This window comes from Pleurodeles waltl, chromosome 4_2 (genome assembly GCF_031143425.1).
Source record: "Pleurodeles waltl isolate 20211129_DDA chromosome 4_2, aPleWal1.hap1.20221129, whole genome shotgun sequence".
Taxonomy (NCBI): Eukaryota; Metazoa; Chordata; class Amphibia; order Caudata; family Salamandridae; genus Pleurodeles; species Pleurodeles waltl.
The window spans coordinates 819,674,955-819,701,398 of record NC_090443.1 but is presented as its reverse complement, the minus strand read 5'-3'; the positions used below and the strand labels follow the sequence as shown (position 1 = coordinate 819,701,398).

The following is a 26,444-nucleotide window of genomic DNA, read 5'->3' as shown; positions in this document are numbered from 1 at the left end:
GTCTAGATTATACGTCAGAGAAGATGGCCATTCCAAGCAACTATATTTGTTTAATGTTTACAGTATTGTATTACTATCTAAATAGTTTCCATCTTTGTGTAGCGGTGATTCATAGCATTCCATTACATAATGATCTGTATCTGCAGCTTCTAAAGCACTCTGATGCCAACAGTGACTTAGTCCCTCTATGACCCCCAAAATAACTGAATATATATTTCTGGAATTCTGCCCTCTTTACATACTGTAGATTTTTTTTCATGCAAGACCCACCCGAGTATTCACTAAACTGACTTAAAGGATAGATGAATCCTCTTTGTGGACAGTAGTAAGACATGGCGGTGCAAGGGTATCTGTCAAGATATAATCCCACAGTGCTTCTCAAGCGACTGCGATTTCTTCTGCTTTTTTTGGTTTTTTTAATAATGAAGAGTGAGAGGAGTCTACTTTCGTTTTGAAGTTATTTTCCTGGGCCACAAAGTGCAAAAAGAACAGATGATGGACAGAATGCTGACCAACGTCAAACATTCACCCCCCAATCACAGATCTGGGCCTAAATCCATTGTTTGTTTTTGTTTGTTTTCTTTTTCTTGCACGCCATGCCATTACAGTTTGGCCCAGCCATATGCAAATCAGTCTTGACCCTGCTCTCCATGGGAACAGTCCAGTCCGAACTGTCCTGCCAGGTCCTCCCTGGACAGAAACAAGCATCCTGGCACTGGTTCAGGGTTATCACCGATCATCAGTCAGGCTAACTTGAATCTGGTGGCACAGCAAGCACGGGGTGTATATTTTGCAAAGTATTTGCTAATAGCAGCCTATCCTTCAGGTGCCCTTTTTTATTTTTTATTCATGCACGGTTGAGGTTGGTGGATTTATGTTCTGGTTTATACACTGATGTTTTACTTTCTGATGTCCTGTAATAGTTATTCTAGACAACTAATGATCTATTTAAAGTGATGACATCTACCTTCCTTGCAAACCATTTAGTATCCACGCTCTTTTAATCATCTCATGTAGGTGCTACTTCGACCGATAAAAGCGGTTTCTTATTCTCTAACTTCCTGTATAACTTGTTTCTTTTGTGCTAAAGAAATATAGATTTGATTGCCCAGAGTGATCTGTTTAAGGTATACTGAGCATTTGTTAGTTTGCTGATATTAAAACTGATTGAGCATGTTGTGATTAATTAGTGTTTTAGACAATATAAACACTTTTTTTTTTTTGTAATTGTCAACTGGTGGCCCAGGAATGTAATCTGCTGATGCAACAAGGGTTTCAGCAGTATTTGTTCTTTTTCCTGCATGAGTAGCATTTTGAGTTTTAAAAACAAATACGGTTCATTTATGCTGCTCAAAGCAAGTGATTGCTCTGTAGGGTGTAAATCTTTTGTGCTCAAGAGACTGATGTCTTCACCCGGAAGAGCTTTGGCACAGTATCTGATCAGTAGTTTCTAAAATTTGCAGGAATCAAAGGAAGCCACATCCCTGCGGCGATTGCACTGCAGCCTGGGACGAGGGAAATTGGGAAGCCAGTAGCACGATACCTTGGTCATCGATACATTGTGTAGGACCCTCCATGGCTTGTTACTCTGTCTCGTGAGGGACATCTTTAATGTTTGCTTGCCTGTCTGATAGGATAGTAGTGGGACTAGTCGTGTGGATGATGGAAAACATCCAGGCAGTTGACTTCTATATATAAATGCTTATGACCCGGAAGAAGGAAGCACATGAGAGCTAGTTGGTTGAGATCTTAAAAGAGCTGGGTGTCCTAAACATACAGCTATCGAATCCATTGGATTCTTGAGGTTACGTGTGATGCTTAAAATAGACTAACACGTTCTAAATTGTACAAGGATTCTGTGGTCTACCCATTGCATGTTCATGTTAGTACTTTAATTTGTTTTGAAAACTTTTCTGGGATCCATACTGAAGTACTGTTAGACTTATGTAGGAAGTTGGCTCTGTATGCACTATTTCAAAGTAAGGAATAGTATGCACAGAGTCCAAGGGTTCCCCTTAGAGGTAAGATAGTGGCAAAAAGAGATAATACTAATGCTCTATTTTGTGGTAGTGTGGTCGAGCAGTAGGCTTATCAGAGGAGTAGTGTTAAGCATTTGTTGTACATACACAAGCAATAAATGAGGAACACACACTCAAAGACAATTCCAGGCCAATAGGTTTTTGTATTGAAAAATATATTTTCTTAGTTTATTTTAAGAACCACAGGTTCAAGATTTACATGTAATACTTCAAATGAAAGGTATTGCAGGTAGGTACTTTAGGAACTTTGAATTAGCAAAATAGCATATACAGTTTTCACATAAATCACATATTGCAATTTTCACAGTTCCTAGGGGGAGTAAGAGTTTGTTAGTTTTTGCAGGTAAGTAAACCACCTACGGGGTTCAAGTTTGGGTCCAAGGTAGCCCACCGTTGGGGGTTCAGAGCAACCCCAAAGTTACCACACCAGCAGCTCAGGGCCGGTCAGGTGCATAGGTCAAAGTGGGGCCCAAAACGCATAGGCTTCAATGGAGAAGGGGGTGCCCCGGTTCCAGTCTGCCAGAAGGTAAGTACCCGCATCTTCGGAGGGCAGACCAGGGGGGTTTTGTAGGGCACCGGGGGGACACAAGTCCACACAGAAAGTACTCCCTCAGCAGCTTGGGGGCGGCCGGGTGCAGTGTGCAAACACGCGTCGGGTTTGTAATTGAAATCAATGGGAGACCAAGGGGTCTCTTCAGCGATGCAGGCAAGGGGGGGTGTCCTCGGGGTAGCCACCACCTGGGCAAGGGAGGGGCCTCCTGGGGGTCACTCCTGCACTGGAGTTCAGATCCTTCAGGTCTTGGGGGCTGCGGGTGCAGAGTCTTTACCAGGCGTCGGGATCTGAGGAGCAGGCAGTCGCGGTCAGGGGGAGCCTCGGGATTCCCTCTGCAGGCGTCGCTGTAGGGGCTCAGGGGGGGCAACTCTGGCTACTCATGGTCTCGCAGTCGCCAGGGAGTCCTCCCTGAAGTGATTGTTCTCCACAAGTCGAGCCGGGGGCGTCGGGTGCAGAGTGACAAGTCTCACGCTTCAGGCGGGAAACGCAAGTTGTTTCAAAGTTGCTGCTTTGTTTCAAAGTTGCAGTCTTTGGTGAACAGAGCCGCTGTCCTCGGGAGTTCTTGGTCCTTCTAGATGCAGGGCAGTCCTCTGAGGCTTCAGAGGTCGCTGGTCCCTGGGGAAAGCGTCGCTGGAGCAGTGTCTTTAGAAGTGGGGAGACAGGCCGGTAGAGCTGGGGCCAAAGCAGTTGGTGTCTCCGTCTTCGCTGCAGGGTTTTTCAGCTTAGCAGTCCTCTTCTTCTTAGGTTGCAGGAATCTAGTTTCCTAGGTTCAGGGGAGCCCCTAAATACTCAATTTAGGGGTGTGTTTAGGTCTGGGAGGGCAGTAGCCAATGGCTACTGTCCTTTAGGGTGGCTACACCCTCTTTGTGCCTCCTCCCTGAGGGGATGGGGGCACATCCCTATTCCTATTGGGGTAATCCTCCAAAATCAAGATGGAGGATTTCTAAAGGCAGGGGTCACCTCAGCTCAGGACACCTAAGGGGCTGTCCTGACTGGTGGGTGGTGACTCCTTGTTTTTCTCATTATCTCTCCTGGACTTGCCACCAAAAGTGGGGGCTGTGTCCTGGGGGCGGGCATCTCCACTAGCTGGAGTGCCCTGGGGCATTGTAACACGAAGCCTGAGCCTTTGAGGCTCACTGCTAGGTGTTACCGTTCCTGCAGGGGGTAGGTGTGAAGCACCTCCACCCAGAGCAGGCTTTTGTTTCTGTCCTCAGAGAGCACAAAGGCCCTCACCACATGGGGTCAGAAACTCGTCTCTCAGCAGCAGGCTGACACAGACCAGTCAGTCCTGCACTGAACAATTGGGTAAAATACAGGGGGTATCTCTAAGATGCCCTCTGTGTGCATTTTTTAATAAATCCAACACTGGCATCAGTGTGGGTTTATTATTCTGAGAAGTTTGATACCAAACTTCCCAGTATTCAGTGTAGCCATTATGGAGCTGTGGAGTTCGTTTTTGACAGACTCCCAGACCATATACTCTTATGGCTACCCTGCACTTACAATGTCTAAGGTTTTGCTTAGACACTGTAGGCGCATAGTGCTCATGCACCTATGCCCTCACCTGTGGTATAGTGCACCCTGCCTTAGGGCTGTGAGGCCTGCTAGAGGGGTGACTTACCTATGCCACAGGCAGTGGGAGGTTGGCATGGCACCCTGAGGGGAGTGCCATGTCGGCTTAGTCATTTTCTCCCCACCAGCACACACAAGCTGGCAAGCAGTGTGTTTGTGCTGAGTGAGGGGTCCCTAGGGTGGCATAAGACATGCTGCAGCCCTTAGAGACCTTCCCTGGCATCAGGGCCCTTGGTACCAGGGGTACCAGTTACAAGGGACTTACCTGGGTGCCAGAGTTGTGCCAATTGTGGAGACAACGGTACATTTTAGGTGAAAGAACACTGGTGCTGGGGCCTGGTTAGCAGGGTCCCAGCACACTTCTCAGTCAAGTCAGCATCAGTATCAGGCAAAAAGTGGGGGGTAACTGCAACAGGGAGCCATTTCCTTACAACTTAGTCTTCATTTCCCATTGTACGCTTGCAGTACACTCTAGATCAGGGATACTCAAAGTACGGCCCGCGGGCCTCATGCGGCCCCTCTGATCTTTACATGCGGCCCCTCTGATCTTTACATGAGGCCCCTCTGATCTTTACATGCGGCCCCTCTGATCTTTACATGCGGCCCCTGGGGCAACAGGAACACTGAGCAGCTGTTTTCTCGACTCCACTCCGCACTAACAAAAATATTAAATACACACACACAATCATTTATTTCAAACTTAATTGGTGCTAAGGAAAGGAAGTAACTAGGGACTTCTGCACTTAACTTTAGAAACGCCTTCATTTTTAAAGACCTCTTGCAGCATAAGTGTTAAACTATGACACTCTCTTTAAAATTAATTAAGTGTATTTAGTTAACATGCAGAACCTTTTCACCTCAGTACAATTTATTTTATCAGTGCATTGATATGCATTCCTTTTAACATGATAGTTTTCAAACATAAATTTTGGAAACATTAATTATTTCCCTTGCCCTGAGAACACCATCAATAGTAAATTAAAGAGGCAAGTCACTTCGTATGTGCACTTTATGGGTGGCCTGGGTTCCTATCATACATAAACAACATTATAGTTTATTAAATCAAACATAGAAGCAGGTTTTGTGCAGCGCACACCATGAATCATGTATTTCGAGGTCATCTTAAATGTGATAATGCAGAAAAAGGAGGGAAAGTGACACTAAACAATTGCCTAGGATCACACAATTTGGAAAAGTGGGTAAGCCGGGATTAATTCCAGGTTTTCTGGTTTCCCAATGTTTATTTCAGCCACTAGATCTATATACTTTGCTTCCCCTACACCTACCTTGCCACCAATCCACCTAGTCACCTCACCTGACCGCCACCGCCCTGGCATCAATGCGGCCCCCAGGCACGTCACAGACCAAACTTTTTGGCCCCTGGGAAAATGTTTGCGAGTACCCATGCTCTAGATGCTTATCCAGAGCCTCATTTACTGTGCATGCGCAGTGCTACAAATCTGAAGGATTTAGATGTAACTCAGCCTTTTTATATGTAGATTTGTTTTATTCCTTCTGCCTTGATAGGATGTCAGTATAAATGGTCTGATGATGGAGATGCCATTTCCAGCATTATCTTGCTGCAGAAATTCAGCCGAGTCTGTGTGTGCGAAAAACATTCTAGACAAAGAAGTGAAGTATTTGATGTTTGCAAGCTTTCACTTTATCTTGGATTTATCAGTGCTTAGAAGTCACCCTTTGGGTGCCTGGGAGAGTAGGATTTTCCATTGTAGGATTTGTCATTGTTGATTTTGACAATTTGCTCCTTCGTCCTGCATGAAGCTTTTAGTCCTTTACCTTCGTAACATTTGGCTGGTGTAATGAAAATGGCCTCTGGTTTTAGGCAGCTTTTTCCTAATACACATCAGATTCGGTCTGTCCCTCCCAAGTGACCGCAAAAGGTCCTCTGTGTTGTTAAAATGAAGTTACAAAAAAGAGCATATGGTGAGTTTTGAATCATTTACTTTCTTCCTTTTCTCTCAAAAGGTAAAATAGTTTGGCAACTGTTAAAATTACTTTCAGTGCTTTTTATTCCCATTTTCACTGGATCATGACTGTGTACACATAAAAAAAACTACAATGGGTGATGTTCCCAAATGACTTGAAGATGTCCCGTTATGGCATTATTGCTACACCTCATCTGACGCCACAGAGTTGGTCTAACTGATTTAAGGGTTTGGCAGGAAAATTCAAAACTAACCACACACCATTGTAATCTTGACACTTGTTTTATCTTGAGAAAAAAAAAAAATAGCGTTTAGCCTTGCAGAATTCCAATGGGTGTGCCCTCCTGGTCTTTTACCAAATTTAAAGCAAGTTCTGTCACTAGTGAGATAGCTCAGCAGAACAAACACTTTCTGCTAAGGTACATGGGTAACCTACTGGCTGTTAGTTCGAGACCCATCTATCCTTCTAAAGATGATAATATTAGAAGCGTTAGGCCGGATAATTGAAGTATCCATTCTTTTCAGCACAATAACACAGTCCGAGCTTTAGTAGCAAGCATTATATTAAAAAAAAAAAAACTTTTTTAGTAGCGTCAACTCTCGACAAGGCAAATGCTTTGGAGCATTAGTATCTTCCTGTAAGTTTACTCCTGTTATAGTCTAAAATCAAGACACTGCTATGGACATTCCAGTCCTGTAGATGTTAATAATGCTATAGCAATCGCCCGATGATCTTAGTTTTAGCTCCTCACTTCACCAGCCTCATCATTCTCTCCCTATTTAGAGTTGAAGCCCACTCATATGCTAACCGTTTTGAAGCAAAATTCAGATCCGGCTATCATGGGTAATTACTGAACCATCTCTAGCAGGCTTTGCTTTCCAAAAGGACTTGACTCCATTTTTGTGAATCATGTCTAAGCCCACTTGGGCCACATGACCTAAAATCACACTACTTACTATTACACTGCTTAATATCATGAAAATACAACTTGTTTTCCAAGACTCAACCTGCTTGAAAGCTCATCCTACCCTGTTTGTGGCCTTTAATCTGATGTCTCATTGCATGTTGTTTTAGCACCTAGAGGCAAATGTTGGACCTGAGAAGATAGTGCTTCATGGTTGAGCCTATTCCCGAGCACCCATTCTCACTGATCCGCATTTGTGAGGTGCATCTTCAACAGCCTCGTGGCCCCACTTTCTAGACTCCTTTGTATGCCAAACATATACCTTGTAAGATCTATCACTGTGAGACTGTTCCACCTCAAACTAGAGGACCAGGTTGAAGGCCTACAAGACATCCTAAACTGGATGCACTTACAGTCACTCTGCCTGAACGACTTAAACTGAGATACTTCTAAGCTTTCTTTGGTGGATCTTTTCTTGGTACACCTCCCTCGCACTCATAGGGATGGTCCTAATCATACGACTGCTCTTGATGATTTGTTTGTTCCTCCACTTCGGCATGGGGTGTTGGATCTTTGCATCAAGCAAAGAACGTAAGTTCAGCAGTGGTGCCCCAGGATACCTCTTCATGGTCTTTTGGCCTACTAGTCAATTGCCTTAGGTGAGTGGCCCATAACCTACTAGCCATCTAGGAGGATAAATAAGCCTACAGTGATTATTCCACTGGGTCGCCCTCCAGATGTGATGCAAGGTAGACTTACAAAGTTTCATAAAGATCTTAAAGTCCACGAGTCCACCCTGCCATCAAGGTGGCAGCTCCCGTCCTGAAGGGCCTTCTTTCATCCATCATCATGCTTTCTGGCCATGTCACAGAATGTTTAATAAAAAAACCTGGTGTATCCGCAGCTCACACTAGCTTCCTCTGCACTTTCCCCGGTAAAGCGCTATGAGGTGGGTCAAACCTAACATGCAGCGCTTTATAAAACAATAAAGGGACTAAAGCGAATTGGGCTAGCCTACATAATTTATACAATGACACGTGTTGTGAGGCACTGGTCTTCCAATAATGACTTGTGGTTCATATAGTGTTTTGTACCACGTTTCTAAGCACAGTAGATAAGAGGCAGCATTATTACACAATGTGAAAGCTAAGTTGCCTTGGTCGAGATTTTGATTTATCACCTGCAGATTACTGCAAATTGAATCCGCGGCTGTTCAACTCACTGAGTTTTCCTGCCATCTAACACAAATACGGTGATTCTCTAAAATAAGCGCTGAGTGGTTTCAAGGGATGAACGCCTGATGCTTTATAAAGTGCTGTGTTTGCTTGAGATGGGGCGTCCTGTCGCTAAAGTTTCAGCGCATATCTGAAACATCTGTCAGTTTGTTTTTTTAGCGCTGTGAGCTGAGGGCTCGCTGATCTGGAGGTCTGCCTACCCCTTTACCTTAGTCATTGGTCAGGATGGAATTCACCCAGCTTGGCAGCTCTTTCTAAGAGAAGGGGGCTTGTAATGTAAACTAAACTTTCACAATTAAATGCGTCCCTGCTGGCCTCCGCAGGAAATTGAACAAAGTCCTGGAGCAGGAATGCTTTAGGAAATCAAAACACAGACAACCCAGAGGCAAAGCCAGCTGACTTTCTGGGATATTTAGAGGTGTTGATTAGGCGCGGTAAAGACAATTGATAATTGATAAAACAGTGAAATCAGTATCCCAGGGGGAAAATAATATGTATATGTGTGTATGTATATATATATATCAGTAGTTTTCGGAAAAAATGCTTTTTTTTGCTAGGTCACAGCAGCCATCTGTTTTACATTGCAATGTTCTGCTAGTAAAACAGCTTTCTCTCTCCTTTTTTTTTTTTTTTTTTTTTAAGGATTGTTTCTTTACTCAAATTACATTGGCGAAATGTTTTTTTTTTCTTCAGTTTAACATATGGAACTCATTTTATGTCTTCTCCCCCATCCTCCCCCTAAACTCCACACTCCAAAGTTCAATGCATATTTAGTAGTTTGTTTTTTTTTCCCAGTTTTTTTTTTTTTTTTTACTACAACCGAAAAATGGGGTTGCAATCAAATTCATATTTTTTTTCACGGACTATTTTCTTTCAGTTTGTGGAAGCAGAACTACACTTTAATTTGTTGTAAAAGCCCTGGGCACATGGTACTCCGGGACTTTGGGGGTTTATAAAAACAAACAAGTATTTTGGCGATGGTGGGGCGAAACTTTTGACTTTCCTCCAAAAACTACGGCACCCTCTCAATGGAATTGTTTAACATAATTTTAAAACGTGTGTTTCTATTCTCTCGGTGCAATGTTCGGCAAAAGCGTAATTTAAAAGACGTGTTATTAAAGGCAAATGAAGGAAATGCCTCGTCTCGTCTGGCACTCCCGAGGCAGTCACAGCCTTTAGTGCAGCATATCCGGGTTGCTGCTCATTTCTTCGCAGTGCACCCCTGATGTGCCGCACAAAGATGGCTATAGGGTCCTGCTGGACACGTCATGGGGCAGTCAACTGGCCCTGCTAATAAAAGGGGCAGGGAGCACGTGCTGTTTGCGGTCATACCCACATACTAATGGCATCTGTGTCGTTGTTACCTTAGCATGTGGACCGGGGCCCACACACTACTATTTCCATTTGACGGTTCTCTCACTGAGCGTCGTGCGGGTGACCTCTGGCTGTCCTCTGGACACACGAGCCAATATTCCCACAATTCTGTGAAGGTGACCACCAGTATTTGTGACATGATTAAAGGGGCCATCCAGTGAAGAGAAAAATACTGTTCTTTTTACCCAGTCCTGCAACACTAACAATAACCAAAACGGTTTCTAGAATGTTCCTTTTATCGGTGACGTCTGCTTAGGTTTTGAGACCCTCTAGGACATCATTCTTTGTCTGGCCCTTTAAAAACTGTGATGTTGACGCCCTAGGGAGGCCACTGAGATATTTTGGGGAAAGTTGGAAAAAGTCCCATTGCGTTGCAGAAAGTGCTGCCCTGAGGGCTCTGATAGAGGCAAGAAACTAGGAATACCTTTCTAAGAAGAATTCCAGTTTTTATTAGCAAAACATTCACCGTGAAACGCTGTCCCTAAATACGCGGTCCCTGAGGCAGACCTTCGGATATCTCTAGTTTTACTACTGCCAGAATTCAAACACGCCAAGACGTGTACAAAAGTGATGTCATGGCACGCTCCTGGGGTCTGTATGATGCCTTAAACATGAAGTTGCAACTTCTTTTGTTTGGTGGTATTGCAAGAGTAAAATTGCATTATTCCGGAATTTCATTTTCCATAAAATATGCTAAATTTTGGCGTATAATGTTCAATAATTTTTGCCTGTCGAGGGGCTTTGTTTAGAAAATGTATCACTGGTGACGCTTTCCGGTAGAATCTGTCTCCTGCCTGAAGCACGAGTCATCTTTGTAAGAGAGGCATGCTTTTGGGCAATTTTCATGCAGAATACAAGTTTAACAGTATTTCTTGTGGGTAATTTCTCATAATTGTTGCAAAATTACATGCATTTACCCGAAAAATCGTACTCCACACGCCCCTGATTAGGTATGAAATTGGCAATTTCCAAAACGTGAGTTGTGGGGGAAGGATTGTCAGTCATGATGCAGGTAGCAAGTGTCTTATTGCCAGCTCACCCAAAGGATAAAAGTCACACTTTCAGGGGGTGTAATCATGGCCGTCCTAAAGGTGCACATTTAAGCCTGCTCAAGTGAATTTTAGAGTGTGGTAGGGTGGATGGAACGTGTGCTACAACTAGCCAGCCCCAACAAGTAGTCACAGTGCTTATTTTGTGCCGGTGGTTGCAGGTGGAGGACATTTGCACTCATTTTTGGGTACAAGCACGTACATTTCATCAGACTTTGACCCAGAGGAAGAGAGAGAAAGGCAGACCATAGTAGTACTACTGCCAGTGGGTTTCTAAGAAAAACTTGGCACGCCCCTTGGCTTCTCCCATTAAGAAACCTAAACATAGGATTCTAAAAGGTCACTGGAAGGACCCAAGTGAGCTGGTTTTCATTTAACTGCTCCCTAGACGCACTCGAGCACGACTGAGAATTGTAATAGATATTTGATGCATTTAAAATTTTGCACAAGGTAATTTTTTCTTTGTAGGCCCTGCAGAATAATCCTGATGCCCTGCAAGTGTTTGGGAAATATCAGTAGCAAAAGGTGTTTCCACGGAACCTGCCAGGTTGGGTTGAAGAATTTTGCATCCAAGGGCCCTCAAGCATCTGAGCAGGAGATGTTGCATGCCATTCCCTCTTGCCACATCACTAACATAAACTGCAGATCCTCACTTCTGTATTGTAGCATTTATATAGTGCTTACGTACTCCTATGTGGGGACAGAGACGCTTGCCTGCATGGCTGCACATTATTGCTTTCGGTTCCATCAAATATTGGGCCTTTTGTAAGGTGTGGTGATAAGCAAAACCTTTTAATTTTACTCAATTGATATGTATAGCATACTTTTCATCTATTGATCTGGTATTATGTCAGTCACATTTGCTTCCACCCACTATAACATGGGGCAGTGGATCAGTCCAATTTATCCACTGGCTAACGTCACTGTGAGTAAGTGCATTCTGCCCTCTTGCTAGAACCACATCCCCACCCACACAAAGTAGTTTCTTCAAGTGCCAAGGGCTACTCTGCTAAAATATGTGTTTTTAACCCACAAAACCCGGCTTTCCAAACAAAGTTTACAAAAAATAAATATGGCAAACCAAAAGAAGCATTGGCAAAGCTAAGACTGGCGTCCAACACCTCATCTATTGCTTTTACCAATGCTTGTTCTCACCAGTTTGCAGGTTTCTCTGCCGGCGAGAGTGCAGCGCGGGTCTGGTCGGGAGATTGGAAACCCTCATTTCGGAGGTAACTAGGAAGAGCAATTATTCTGTAGCCCGGGGGATCAGCAGACCTTAACCGTGCATTAGAGTGTGACTCGGCCCTTTTGCCATTTGGTACCATCCTAATTGTATCTGGATTTACTGGGTGGGATCCGCCAGCGAAAATGGCAGGTTTGCTAATACGATTTTACCTTGACTGCACAATTTTAATGAAAGCCAGAACACCGTGGTGCCCGAAAGCTATAGTTCAAAGGGCTGGCTGTTAAAAGGCTCAGGAGGCGATGTTGGTTAAATAATGTACTCAGGCGGGCATGTGAAGGGCCCCTCTGCGGGCCTAATCTGTAGCAGGGGATCTGTAGCCTGTTGTGTTACTTTTACTTTTTTTTTTCTTCTGTTTTTTTTAAACTAGTATTGTTTGTGCTCACTACGATGGCGCAGCGAGTTAAACACTCGCTGCTGACAAAATGGGGTGTTATGGGTGTAATCAGTTAGACTTCTTGAAGGACGTCTCAGCCTTCCATCTTTACGACCTTGTTGACTTGAGAACCGTGCATCTGGTAATAATACCATTTATAGCGCTTAAAGACAGCAGTGGTATATAGCGCTAGGTACGAAAAAAGTTTTTTGTTTAGTGACCTTGTTCTTAAAGACACAATATAAGCGACTGAGTCACGGGTGTCCACCTTAATCTTCAGAAATGAAATCACGCTTTATGCGGTGTGCGCCGGGCTCCAGCATGTTCGAGTTTCACGGATGCGGCCTAGGGCTGCTAGAAAAGCGCAGAGGAAGGCTGCGTTTAGGCGCTGTTTTGCATTCTCCCTGCTTAAGCTGCCTGAGAGCCCTGCACAGTGAAGATTTACAGCCCTCCTCCCAAATGTTGTTTTACAGCCCAGAGTTCACATTTCTGGAATTACTCAATTCCCAGAGAGACAGGGAAGGGGAAGCAGGGCCCACTAAGAGTGACATGGCTAAGTAGGGGTAACCCCAAGAATTGCTCTTGTTTTAATTCCTCTTTCGGTGGGGAGTGCGGCTATCGGAGAATAGCCTTTAGTCCCAAGTGGACCCTGTTGAGCTCCATGCCTGTTAATGGTTGGTTTCATACAGAGCTTTACTCCACAAAACAGGGGCTCAGAGCTCTGAACAGCAGCGTGTAAATTGATAGTGGTTTCAACATAATCAGCCACTGGCAAGGCCCTTAGACCTGGCTAAGTGAAAGCTCATCCTAATTGTTCATTGGTGGTTGGATTTTCTGGGTGTGGCCTGGATGGGCGAATTCACTAGCGAGCCAGTGATCCATAGAGGGATCCTTCCATCCAAGCACTCACCACACCTCATCTATGCAGTCACTTAATCTCCCACTCATGAAGCCGGTCATCAAACCTTTAACTAATTCTCCACCCACTGGTCCATTTTTAATGACATAGACTAACTCTGCAGCTTATGAAGAGGCAGAGCCAAGTGTAAGGTAGACTTGTTGGTGCTGTCAATGCTTGTTTTTAATAAAAGTAATCTAACGTAGGCAGTGACAGCTGCAGATTGCCTCTATTGGCATACCAGAATATTAAAGATAAGTTTATTTTCTACTAAATTACTGTTGTACCTGTGATAGGAAGGCACTGAATAAAAGTAATATATATTTTTAACAGAGCCCTTCGTACCACACTTATTCAGTTTCTAAGCACTTGATCAATTGTTATATTGTTTAAAACTAAAACATCCCCGTAATTCACTGTTACCCATCTATAATTTTATATATATATAATAGGCGATTTGTGACTCATTCAGTCGCCTTTCACAAAGAAATGCCATGGCCTCTCAGGTTGAGTCTGACTTGACAGTGCCAGAGCCATGGGCCAAGGGGAAAAAGAGGTTGTGTCACAGAGAATACTTAAAGCATCTGTTTGAAGATAAAAAACAAAACATTTGTTTTCTTTTTTTCTGCTCTGTTTTTCTAGATGTACAGTGACAAGCAGAAAGAAGATATTTGTGGCAGTATTTTTATTTGTTGTACTTTGTAGGGAATTGTATAAAAGTTTGAATCTTTCTGCATGTTTCTACACATTCCGAGCTATTGTGCATTTTTCTAAAACAACTGACCTATCAAATGGATTCCAATATATTTTTGCAACAAATATTTGTGGGAAAGATGAAGGTATGATCATGTATGATAAGGAGGCCATACCTAAGGATATTGCTTGTCACCTCTGAGTTGCAGAACCTTCCTCTGTATGGTCATGGAACTCCTCGGCCACTTGCAATATCCTTCTAATATACGTCAGGGAGTACTTTAGCCCATATATAATTGTACATTCTCAGGGTGATTAATTTGTAATATATGCATATTATATTAACATTAAAAGGGGCTGCACGTCGGAGAAACAAACAGTTCTCTTTACGCAGCCCCGCATCACTAAAAATTGTCAACAATGGGTATTCCAGAATGTTGCGTGTTTGGGGACGTTGGCTTGGGTTTTGGGATGATGGCCCCTTTAATCTTGCTATTGGTTTCATGACAACACCCACTTTTACACCTTTGTTTCTTGTAGAAATACGCAGTCCTGCCTAAATATTTTCCATAAAAGTGTATTCACTTTATTATATTTAGTAAATGTGTCTTCCGCTCTTTAGAGACAATACGTTTTGGGTGCATTTAAAAAATAAAGCTAGGGATAGTGGTGGTGGTTTCAAATTGCATTGGACACACTTGAGTAGGCCTTCCTTGAGATAGCTTCAGCATGCACGTGTAAGGCCATGCCTACTCTGACTTGACTTGCAACAATAATCGTTGTTAAACATTAATATCGCTTGCTTGTGTTCATCCTTGCCTACTTAGCCACTGTCCTGTATATGAGTCGCCACATTTCCATTCTCATTTCTCTGTGCTCGCAACATCACTTACTCTCTGTACTTTTTATAATACCCGTTTCAGTCATAAGTTAATGTTTTAGATTTTGGCCTTTCTGTACATTTTTATGGACGTGACTGAATTAATACATTAATATACCATTGATGCCTTTCAACTTTATTTTGCCGATATATGGTTTACTTTTATATCACAACTTACTGAGCAGCACTGTGAAACGTTGAGGGGTGGATTTGACGATATGTAAAACAACCAATGGCACAGCTAGGAGATGTGGCTTGCATTTGAGTCCTCACTGAAACATTTAAAAAAAACTGCTGCCTTGGAGACTCCGAAAGCGATTGCTTTCTGTATACAGTGCCTCTGTGTGGTAAACAATCTAGTGTATGATCATTCAGGGTTATTTTAAGATGTAGAATAGTCTACCATGCATTGCAGTAATAGCATTCCCGTGGAGGCGGAATGATACACAAAACAATCAATAGTATGATGTGAGAAAGATTGTTTTCCGTGCAGAGCCAATGCCCGCTCTAGGTACATTTCAAAGAATTGGTAACGAGTATTTGTAGACAGCTGTGCTATAAAGGGAGAGCTAAAAATATAAATAAATAAACTGGAAGATGAGCGAGTGGGAGCCCAGTTCCGGTGTTTTTGAGCAACCCCAAATACTGAAAGTTTACCAGATCCTTAAAATGAATTGTAACTTCATGATGACTGCTCAGAGCGTTAAGCACACCACTTAATATTATGAGCAACACGTGTTCCTTTTGACAATGCCCTCCAGCTTTGGTGTTTCTAATAATGATCCATAAAAACAGATACTGTAGACAAAAGTTTAAAAAAAAAAAAAAAAAAAAACTAACAGGTTGCAGTTTAGGGTGGTCTTTCTTTGAGTATTTTTTAGTGCATTGCCCCTATGCCTACATTAAGTATCAGCCATTCACATGAACCATAACACCAGCTGTCTATTTCCAGTCTGTCATGATTTGTTACTTGAAGAACCTAACTTCACACTTCAATGGCTGTGTTTCGATTTGCACAGTTATAAATATGCACATGAGCCTATCCTCTTTTTATATTACAGTGAGTGGATGCCAGCAAGACTGCTGTTCTGTCTAAAGCTGATTTCGGTTTTGAAGCAGCAAGTGGTTTGAAGTAGATGTGTATGTTAAGTAAGCGTAGGCCCTGCCTTCCTAAGAAAAAGATCCATTTTTGGAAGCTCATAGTTTTAGTGGCTTGAAGCCAGTGTGTCTGCACCACGATCTTCAGTGCGTGGCACATAGAACTGTGGCTCCTGGTGGTGTTGGGTTGCTAAGCCTTGGTCACTTGGGATAGCAGGGTTTGAAGGGTAGGCTATCGGGCTTTAGGGCTTTGGGGCTTTGTGAGCAGAAGGCAGTGGGATTTGTAGAAAGGTTCGGGTAGCCTGCCCAAGGCAAGGCCAGGCACTAGCCTTATCCACTTAGTTTTCATGCATTCAGAGGACCCTTGCATATGCGCGTTACCAAGCGAGCTAGCGGACGCAGTCCAGGAGTTGTGCAGTACTACCACATAGAAAAGTGATTTTTTTTTAAAAAGAGATCATGCTCAAAAGCCTGCCACTCTTAGACGCGGCTATAAGCATTACAAAAATGAAAAAATGGGACCTGTTGCGTCAGTGGGCAAACTGTAGGAAAGAGAGCGCAAGATTTTTTTTTTTTGTTGTTGTTGATTTTTTTTCTTTGATGCAATCAATCAGCTCAGGCTGCCACAGTACTGCAGCATGAAGTACACTTCTTCCTGCAACGGTCTGGATTTTGCTATTATTTTTATTATCTCTATGCTTCCACTATCAGAAAGGGCTATAGGGTGGGCGACAGGCAGCATTTTCATCTTTATGAAGCCATCTTGAAGAATGAACACCCACCCTCTGCAAAATGCCCGCAACTGAAAAGCAAAGTGAGACACACCCATTTCTAAGGGTTTTCTTATTTAAGAATTCCTTTTGTGCTACTCCGTGCATGGGGCTTTATGAAATGTTGGTATTCATCACATAGTACTATTTCCACCCACGTGGAAGGAAGAGACAGTCAACCTACCTGACTTCTGGACTGGGCTGTAACTGTCCATGGCCCGTAGTGTCCACTACCCATTCTGTTACACACATTTCCCAGTTCTCAGCTATTCGATCTGAGACCAAGGATTTTATTTTGCTAGCAGATTTAATCATCAATCCTATATGACCAGCACTTCAGTACTGAACATGTATTAGTGTACCTTAGCACTCAGAAGTGAGCAAACAGCAGCACGTTAGCTCTATAGGTGGTAATACACAAGTGCCAGTTTGAGGAATATAGTAATGCATTGGTTGTTAACCTGTGGTCGGTGGACCCCTGAGGGTTATCTATACATACACATTTGAAAATGTAAAAGTGTTCTTTAAATGAAAAGGAATTTGAACCTGGCAGCTAGATTAATTTAGTACCCTTGGCTTCATTCTTGGGAGCAGCTCAAGTACAACAAATAGAACATAGTGTGGATGATGGGTGGCCTCAATTGAGTGGCGACAAAAGACAGCATCCATTAGGAGCAAACAAGACCGTGATATCCTAGGGCCTAGCCTATCACTTTGACTTTTAAAACTAAAAATAAAATTTTAAAAAGCTCCTATCTTCCCATTAAAATTACATTTTTGAATTTTCTGTGTTTAATGTCACAATTTGGGGATTTGTTTGATGTATACTTGTGGAGCCTGCGAGTGTATGCGCTTGTGTATGCAAGACTCTTGTGTTCAGTAAAGAGCTTGGAAGCCGGCCTGTTGCTCACCATTTGGTGGTGTGTGTGGCACTCTTGTTTACAGCCTCGTAATTCATCAAGGCATGTCTAGCATCATTTCCGTTCCTCTGTGTGGAACAGGGACCAAGCACTAATTGATTTCAGCCTAATTAATGCCAGTTCCCGTCGTGATCCAGGTACTACTTAGTTTTATCTTCCAGTGCTCGGCAAACAGAAGACTTGTGACTGGCAAAAACGTGCCTAGCATGACAAAATTGCAAAGTTTTATTTTTTAAAGCAAACTTTTTTATTTTTTTATTTTAAGTAATCTTTTCTCAGTTTCCACTCGTGTTTTTTTTTTTTTTTTTTTTTTTGCTCGTTGGCGCTGTTGTCAAAAGATGACAATTAACTTTTTTGAAATATGCGAGACCTATTGCATTTCAGATGCTTGTGTATATTGTTTTGAGGTTCAAATTGCAGAATTTCCTTAGGCCAGGAACCCAGGCTTTTAGTTATGACTCAGTGTGGTCCCCGGGTGCCAGTTTTGATTCAGTGGAGGTCCCTGACTCAGTGACAATTTATGGGGTGTCCACAGAAAACAAAGGGTTAAGAACCACTGTATTAGGGGGATAAGGCTATTTTTTCTACCTGGTGTGTTTATTTGCCATGCTTCTGTTTTTAAATCATGTAAAAAGGCATAAATTATTTTTTTATGATTTTCTTAAGATTTGCACAGACATTTATACTTTCTCATTTATTTTTTTTGTTGCAGAGGATATTTAATTCTTTCATATACACAGAGAAAATTTCAAACGGTGAAACTGAAGTTCAACAGGTAAGCCGTATCAATGTTAAATGAAGTCATTTGACCCCGTGTGTACAATTAAAGAATTCCAGACCTCTCCTGCGCTCATGCAAACACCTAGAAGGCTGCGCCATGTATTTGCTAGGGAAGTGCCCCCGTTTATAAAATCTTTTCATGCGGATTTCCAATTTGTCATTACCAATATAGATTTGAGACACAAAGGTTGAAGTAGGCAAAAATGCTTGTGCTCTGCTTAAACATAGCACATGCACTCCTGTAGCGTATATAGCACTTAGTTTCGAGCAGTCCGTACCCCTGGGAGTGGTCAGTAAAACGCACTGTAAATTAGTTTTTCACTTTCATAACTTAGGTGTTCACAAACATTTTGTAATGTCCTGTTTGCACTTAAATTTCACATCACATTTACTTGGGAAGGGGCAGATTGCAGTGCTGCAGCAAGTGTGAGAAAGGGCACCACAGCGCGTGTGAATCACGGTTTGGGTGTCTGACGCGAACATAATTGCATTGATAGGTAAAAAGGTGACGTTCCAGTTATCGCTTAACCCTAAACCCTTGTATTGTAGGCTTAGGGCAGCGCCGCTGACATTATTCGATTTTGCAGTCATGTTGTTTCCAGAATAAATCTGGATTTGCTGAATAAGGCCTCGTCTGCCGCATACTCTACAGATTTTAACAAAAGATGGTTTCTGGCTCAAGCAGATCAAAAGTTACTGAAACATGGCAAAGTGTGTTGCTGCCCAGTAGATGGCCCTTCTCAAAAGTTGACTGGTCAGCTTTCTGTTACATATTGCTACATTTAGCTGTTAAACTGGTACAAATAACGAAGTGACACTATCACATAAAGTGCTGCTTAATTTGCCTTTTCTCCCCACGTAATTTAATTTGCTACTCCCATGCCACGTGACTCCAGTGGTCCGGATTTAGGGTCAGGGAAGCGGCAGCCTTTGCATTCTTAATGATATCCACGGCATCCCTCGAGGTCTCTGCATCTACGAGGCCAATAAGAAACTTGTTAATTACTCCAAGACGACTCCTAAATGCCCACGGGTTAGCCATGCATTCATAAACTAAGACCACGTAAATGATTGTTGGTAACCAAACTTGTAAATTATTTCTATCCATAGTTCTAAACCTGGCGTACGGTAACGTAGGAGCTTGTGAACTGTGTGTTAGATGGTCAGTGTGTAGTGCACGTTTGTCAAATAGTAAACTAGTAAACTACATATATGAATAGACAAACTACGCATGCAATGATTTGGGAGATTCTTTGACAATTGGTGGCGGGAGTTAGGGGGGCGTCTTCGCATGTGGCAGTCCACGAGTGCCTTTGTGCTCAGAGTGGGGAATTCTGAAGTAGACAAACATTTGTAAATTACATCCACGAGTAGACATGGACTACGCATGTGGTTTGTGGTTATTGGGAGTGCCCTTGTCAGTAGCCGGTGTGGAAAGGGCACCGTATCTCTCGCAGTGAACGGAGTCTTCTGCTCTCGGAAATTTCAGCCTCGATCCAGACAGTCCGGAAGTGACTAGTCTGAAGTTTGTCCACCACTAACTGTTCGCTCCGATGTATTTATTTTTGTTCTTTTGTCCGGCAGTAAAAGGTGTTTATTCGGCCAAGACACTTAAACGCAAACAGACTACATGCTGTGCAGACGGGTGTCTGTCATGGCCCCCTGCCTCCCGACTGTCACGCGCGCTTCTCCCCCCTTCTAAATGTAGCCCACTGGGATCTGTTTTGTGTTCCTGCCCTCGGGCCCCCTCTCAAATCCGATGTGCCTCATGTTGATGTAAGTCCCCGGGAAAGAGTGACCAACATGTTTGTTCCCTCTCAGCTTCACCACAGCGCCTGTTCAAAGCCTGGTAGAAAACTTTATTTCTCTTCTCGGAAACACGGACACTTTGAAAAGGAAGTAAATGAGGCCTGTGTAGTATTTCTGCAGGTTCTTTTTCATGGTGTCCATGCCGCGTGTTTAGGATGACCTGCAGTTTCCCCAACATTCCTTCCTCAGTGGTTTTGTGGTGGTTGGAGCTGGTTCGGCGCTTCCTAGCCCCCCCCCCCCCCCCTATTGCGCCCCACCCCCTTTGAGGATTAAAGGATGTATGTATACCTCTCGGATGCAGTCCCAGAAACCATAGCAACAGCGCGGAGGAGCTGAAACACCCCTCTAGCAAGGCTGTACCTTTGACACGGAATTATTTTCTCACTGAATTGATTATTCCCTTTTGTTGACAGTGAGTTTGTGGCTGCCCTGTGTTTCTAGATCTTTGTAGTATTGTCTCTTACCGGGATGGAATAAGGTTGCTTCCCCTTTAAGGCCTACAATCCTTTTCGTCAGCGTTTTGTATTAAATGTCTCTTCCCTGCCTTTCGTGGGTGCGCACTGTACACAGACCTCTAGAATCTGGAGAACCCAACTCCCTCCCATTGGTGACCAGTTTGTTGGTGTTTGAATTCGAAATATGTTTATGCTGTAGAAGGCACTTTCCAGCATTTGGCTGATAACTTCTAAATGAATATAGAATGTGACTCCTGTGAGACCCTGCTCGATGGAGGCTGAGTTGAGTGGTTGATGGCGTACATTTTGTCTTGAAGGTGATATCAAATTCCTTATGCTTGTAGTCGGTTTAGTCATACCCTAGCATGAGCAAAACATTCAATATAGCCTTGTACCCCACTGCTCAAGGCTAAACTAGTTGCGGGCCTGTAATGAGATAAAAATAACTTTAACACTTGGTATAGCCCGAAGCCAAAGGGCCCTAAGGCTAATAGAACATTACACACATGGCAGCCAAAATGGGACATGCATGCGACTTGAGCATCTCATGTCTTCAGATGTACTGTTGTGAGTTCCAGTAGCAAAAAGCTGTTCTAAAATCACAATCGAGTGAAATGTCACTCGGAAAGGACTGCCTTGAAATAAGAAAATTAACATTTGGATAGCGAGACTGATATTCTTGGATATGTTATTGAGTCTGAATAAGCCAGTCTGATCATGCAGTGTTGTAGTATATACAGAGCGAAAGAATGTACAGTTAGGCACATATTAAAGCATATTGGGGTTGTGCATCTGTTTTTCGAAGTTGCTTTATCTTTAGTAAGTTTGCTTGAGGAGGATGTACAGAAATCTATAGGTTTAAGGTGAAATCAAGGACCAAAACATCATACTGTAACTTATGTAGAACTGTGCAAGAGATTATAGAGTGGTTCTAAAGGTTGATAAATTAATAATAAAATCATGTCACACCGTTTTCAGCCACACTGAAGATGTATACTATGTTCACGCCAAGAGAAGGGCTCTAGAAATAAGACTTGGCCAGTTTCCATTTAAAAAAGTCTTGATGCCTTTTGTAAAGATGTCTTCTATGTATCCTGATGCCTATATCACTGTTTTTTGAAACGTTAATTGTTTATAAACATATTCTAATATTTCTGACTTTCAGAGCGCAGCAAATAAGAACTGTGAAGAACTCTTTAAAGAAACGTTTTTGTTACAGCATTGGAAAACGCATCAATGTTGACATGCTGAATGTCTTTTTTTAGGAATTTGAAAATGATATGTTTTAATGGTTTTGTGTCAGCATGTAGCAAAACACCAATTGAAAGTGATGGCGTTAGAAGAACACATAAAATGAATATAAACTAAAGGTGAAGCTGACTGCATTGTTAGTTTACATCTTCCTGAAAGAATGACCCTACTGGAGCGAGACATAGAACTGACCAACAGAAACTGCTCCAGAAACTCTTAAAAGTTGGGTATTAGAAAATATTTGAACTTCCAAGACTCAGACCGTCAGTGAGACCTCCCTTCAAGGGTGTTTGATTTTGAAGTAACTTTTTAGGGTACAGCTTCAGGCTTGCCCCGCTGGAGCATTTTGAGCTCCATTTAAAAAAAAAAAAAAAAAAAAAAACGATTACGTTCAAGGTACATATATCTTGACAGGACTGCGGCAGATACAACCTGCAACTTTGACAAGCTAGAAAAATTCAACTTCCATTTCAGAGACTAAGTCAGAAGGTTAAATGTTTGACTGGGACAAACCTGCATGGTGTATCTGCCCTGTGCCCCAGACAGCCTGAAATCTGCTTAGTTCCCAGTCAACAACAAACAGTGACTGATTTGCGTTCCATTTTTTTTTGTTTTTTCCGCTTTCTACTTTGTCTTTAAAAATTCATGTCTCCAGTTCCCCTTCTTGGATTTTTTTGTTGTTTTGGCGGTATTTGACTCTATTTTTTTTTCTATTTTTGTAAGTTGGTTTTGGGATGATTCTTGTGTTGTCTCTTGATTTTTTTAACTATCTTGTTACTGCTGAATATGTTACACATTTTCCTAAGAGAAACCCCGAGCGCCGAGGTATAAAATGTTGAAACTGTCCTTTACCTTATCTAGTTTGTGACCTTATTCCCTGTGCCTGACTTCCATCCACCCCAATTAATAATCACCAGTTTTTTACAGGGAATTTAAAGAAAACGTTTGTACTTAAGTTACTCTAAGGTCTTGCAAGAATACCCTGATTGGTTCTATAAACACGGGCTGGTTAATCCATATTTGCAAACTGCCTTTTCAACCATCCCTTGAGTTTCTAATGCCAAACATGCCCGTGTCTGCCATCTTTGAGTGCTGGCGTGCAGTCCCCAACCCACTTTAAACCGACTAAAAGTTATCACATTCTGTCATCTGGAAGGTATTGCGGGGACTTAGAATTCCAAAGCGCACCGCGACCGCTTTAGCCATCAGCAAAAGCTGATAGTTAACTTTGGGACCCAAGTCATTAATAAGGATGCTAGGATCCATCTTGATTACCTTTTAACTTCAAGAATCGAAACAAAATCATCGGCTGCTTAAGTAATTTCTATGGACAGAGAATGTACCTTAGATGATTCAGTCATTCCTAAGGGCAACAGACCATGTGCTGACTGCTTGTCAGTCCTAAGAGAATGAGAACTAACACTTGCACCTTTGTCCTATCAGAGAATAGCAGAAGAATCCCCGGCTGCCTCAGTCACCGTGGAGAAGTGTGGCACAATGGTTAGAGCGGCAGACCCTGAAGCAGAGATCTGGCTCAAGACCAGGGTTCAAGTCCTGCTTCGGCAGATCTTGGGCTCAATTCCCTTGGCCCAGATAATTCTCGACTCGGTGCCTAATCTAATTAATGAGTCCCACTCTGCAACTCTGGGCAATAGCTTGCTTAATCTCCACAGCGCCCCACCAGCGCTTGGATGCCTGGCTTCACCCTGGGGGTGCCCAGGAGTGGGCACCTCACAGGGAAAAGCCAGGAGGGGTTCCATAGCGGTATGAGTACAGCGCTTTGAGACCCTAACGGGTGAGTAGTGCGCTATACAAGTGCAAAGTTTACAGTTTAAAGTTTTTTACCGCAGGACAAACAAGCACTTGCAATGCAATGGGTCTCGCGTTTGCTCGTGTTAGAGCTATTAGCATTGTAAATTCCTAACTGGACCGTCCTTGCCACATAAATTGAAAATGAAAAGTGAAACAATTGCCATAAGCAAGCCGATTCAAAGCACCACGGCCGCCATGAGCGCAGAGGAGAGACAAAAGGAAAAAAGTTGTCTCACAGTCAGACGTGCAATTATTAATGTAACAGGGTTGATGGCCAAGGCGGTAACAAAACTGTCCCACAGAGGGACAAACGTAAAGCATTTACCAATGATGGTAAAGGATTTTTGAAAGGCAAGGCAGTGAACGAGTGATAGTGATGGGCATGCAGTGGGCGTGGTTAAAAGCCCAGATACATTACAGCACGTCAGAGCGCTTTGCGCGCTCAACCTAAAAAGAAAGTGGCCTATTCACTCATTGCGGATTATAGTAGGACAAACCCTGACTATGTCTGCCATACCTTAGAATGGCATAACCAATGGTAACTGATCGAGTAAGATCATTCAGTGCTTGAACAGGGATGGCTGCCCTATATTTCTGACTTTGTCTGTAGACTTGACCATGTGATGCCTCTCTGCTCACCACTTGCAGGACACTGATTGGTCTGATCCCTCTCACACTGGCGGATTGCTTCTGCGGTTCTGTGATCCGCTAGCCCCTCACACCTGGAATGTTTATTACACAATTGTTTTTGGGGTGCTCTGCTGCCCACACCTTTGTAGTCTCCACGATGACCCCTAGGTCGCTGCCACTGGGTCGAAACAAAAATAGAAAACCAAGCAGACTGAAACTGAAAATAAATATTTTTGATTGTGTTTGCTGCACTTCAACACCTTGCACTTAACCCCATTCCCTTGCACCATCAGCAGTGGGTCACTCATACCCAAGGAGAGCAGAAGCAGCCCAGGCTGCCTCAGTCGTGCTTTAGAACAGCAGAAGGAACCCTGGCTGCGTGTCATCTTTGAACACAACAAAACCAATCTGTGTGTCCGAGCTAACGGCAGAAGAAAGTAGTGTGGCTGCTTCAGTCCGCTTGTGGCAGACCCAACGGCTGGTGGCGCCAGTCCTACCCGAGAACAGCAGCGCCGCCCCCGTCCTGTATCAGCCTCCTCCAAGGAGGGCTTACCAAGGCCTGACTGGGTCATGCACTGGGGGCCCTGTGGTTCAAGCTGGGGGGAGGCATGCTTCTCACGGCCGCCTGCCTCTGAATACCGCATTCGCTACACATTTTTAAGGATTACATACTCTTCTGTCGAAATCAGTTATTGCACAGTTGGGATTTCTGTGGGGAAACGGGTTTCGTGTGCCCTGGTTATAGAAGCCCTCGACCAGCATCATGAGCTGTGAATCGGCATCTGCAGTGTAGGTGAAGTGAGAAACTGGTCTGTGATTGCAGTACACCAACTTAAAATTGCAGTGATAATTTGATATTTGCAATGTGGCAACAAATTGTTTTGGATGACTTGCAGTGTGGGGCTGTATCATTTTTAAAGACATTGTTTATACAGTATCCTCAATCTTCTAGTATGTTCTATATATTTTGTGCTGGTTGACCTACGGATCCATATTGGTGTCAGTGGCAGGACCAGACCCCTTTGTACAAAGGTATGCCACAGAAAAAAGAAGAATGCATGATCAGCTGTTGCATACAATGGTATGCAACACCGACATGTTATAGATATGGAAAGACTTTAATGTCTAAGAATATTACATGCAAATTACAGCACTTTCACCATAGGTTTTATTACACACCCACCAGCTATCAGAACCTCTCAGCACCACTGGTTTGGATGTTTAACTAAATTGCAGACATAATAAATAATACATCACAACACAAGCTGGCCAGACCTCAAAGTACCCCTGAGCGCACGACACTTAACATGTCTCAACAGCAGACATCCTCGACCACATCTCATGCCGAGGTGCATAATGCAACACCAAAGACATTTAGTTGGCTAACTGCTACTCCAATTATGGTTCCCACCACCGCGTACACAAGTATCCCCAACAGAACGTTACACGTTTTTAAAGCAGTTAGCACAGTGCGATATCTTTAAAAGACGGACATATGCTTCATTTTAGACAATGAGTAGGCAATGCATGTGACACTTGTCTGCAAGTCCTTACAGTATCAATTTAAATCCATGTTTGTCTTTTTAGTTACCTTGTTAGTTGGAGTCCCAAATAGCCCCTACACTAAACCCCTCCTCCCCATCCCCTTCCCCCTATTCGAACAACCAGAAGAAAAAAGAAAAGATAACTTACTTAATGTGCTGTTCACAGGCATATGCTACCATTCCAGTATCATCTTCACACCTGCCCTTCTAGATGGAGAATCAAACCATACAATAAATATTCACTAGCCAATACACAATCCACATCAAAGCAATCACATGTACATTAGTAATCAGGGGAATCTTTGGAGGGCACCAGACATCTTTAGAGTTCCCCTTTAAGGTTTCCAGCATTGTAGTCCTGTCTGTGCCTAGTAAATTTTTTCTGCAATCCTACTTGTTGCTCTCTGTGCTTACTCCCCGCCTCCAGCCGGGTCATGAATACATTGTCATTTCGTTATGGTGGGGGCGGGGGGTAGTCGTCTTCCTGTTCATTGTCACATTGCGTTTCGCTGAGTGCAATGCAAGGTCTACAAATCTCCCTGCTGCTTTATCCACTCTAGGGTGCAGAAAAAGGCCCAATATAACCTCTTCAATTAAACTGAGCTCCCCACA

The 26,444-nt window shown here is 43.1% G+C and overlaps 1 protein-coding gene across 1 annotated transcript in view; it reads left to right on the top strand.

The window, feature by feature from the left end:
* CACHD1 (cache domain containing 1) overlaps positions 1-26,444 on the top strand; it is a 303,229-nt gene that overhangs the window by 127,962 nt on the left and 148,823 nt on the right. Inside the window, exon 2 of the mRNA XM_069232515.1 lies at positions 18,264-18,326. Within this exon, the coding sequence (XP_069088616.1) occupies positions 18,264-18,326 (63 nt within the window). The remainder of the gene's footprint in view (positions 1-18,263; positions 18,327-26,444) is intronic.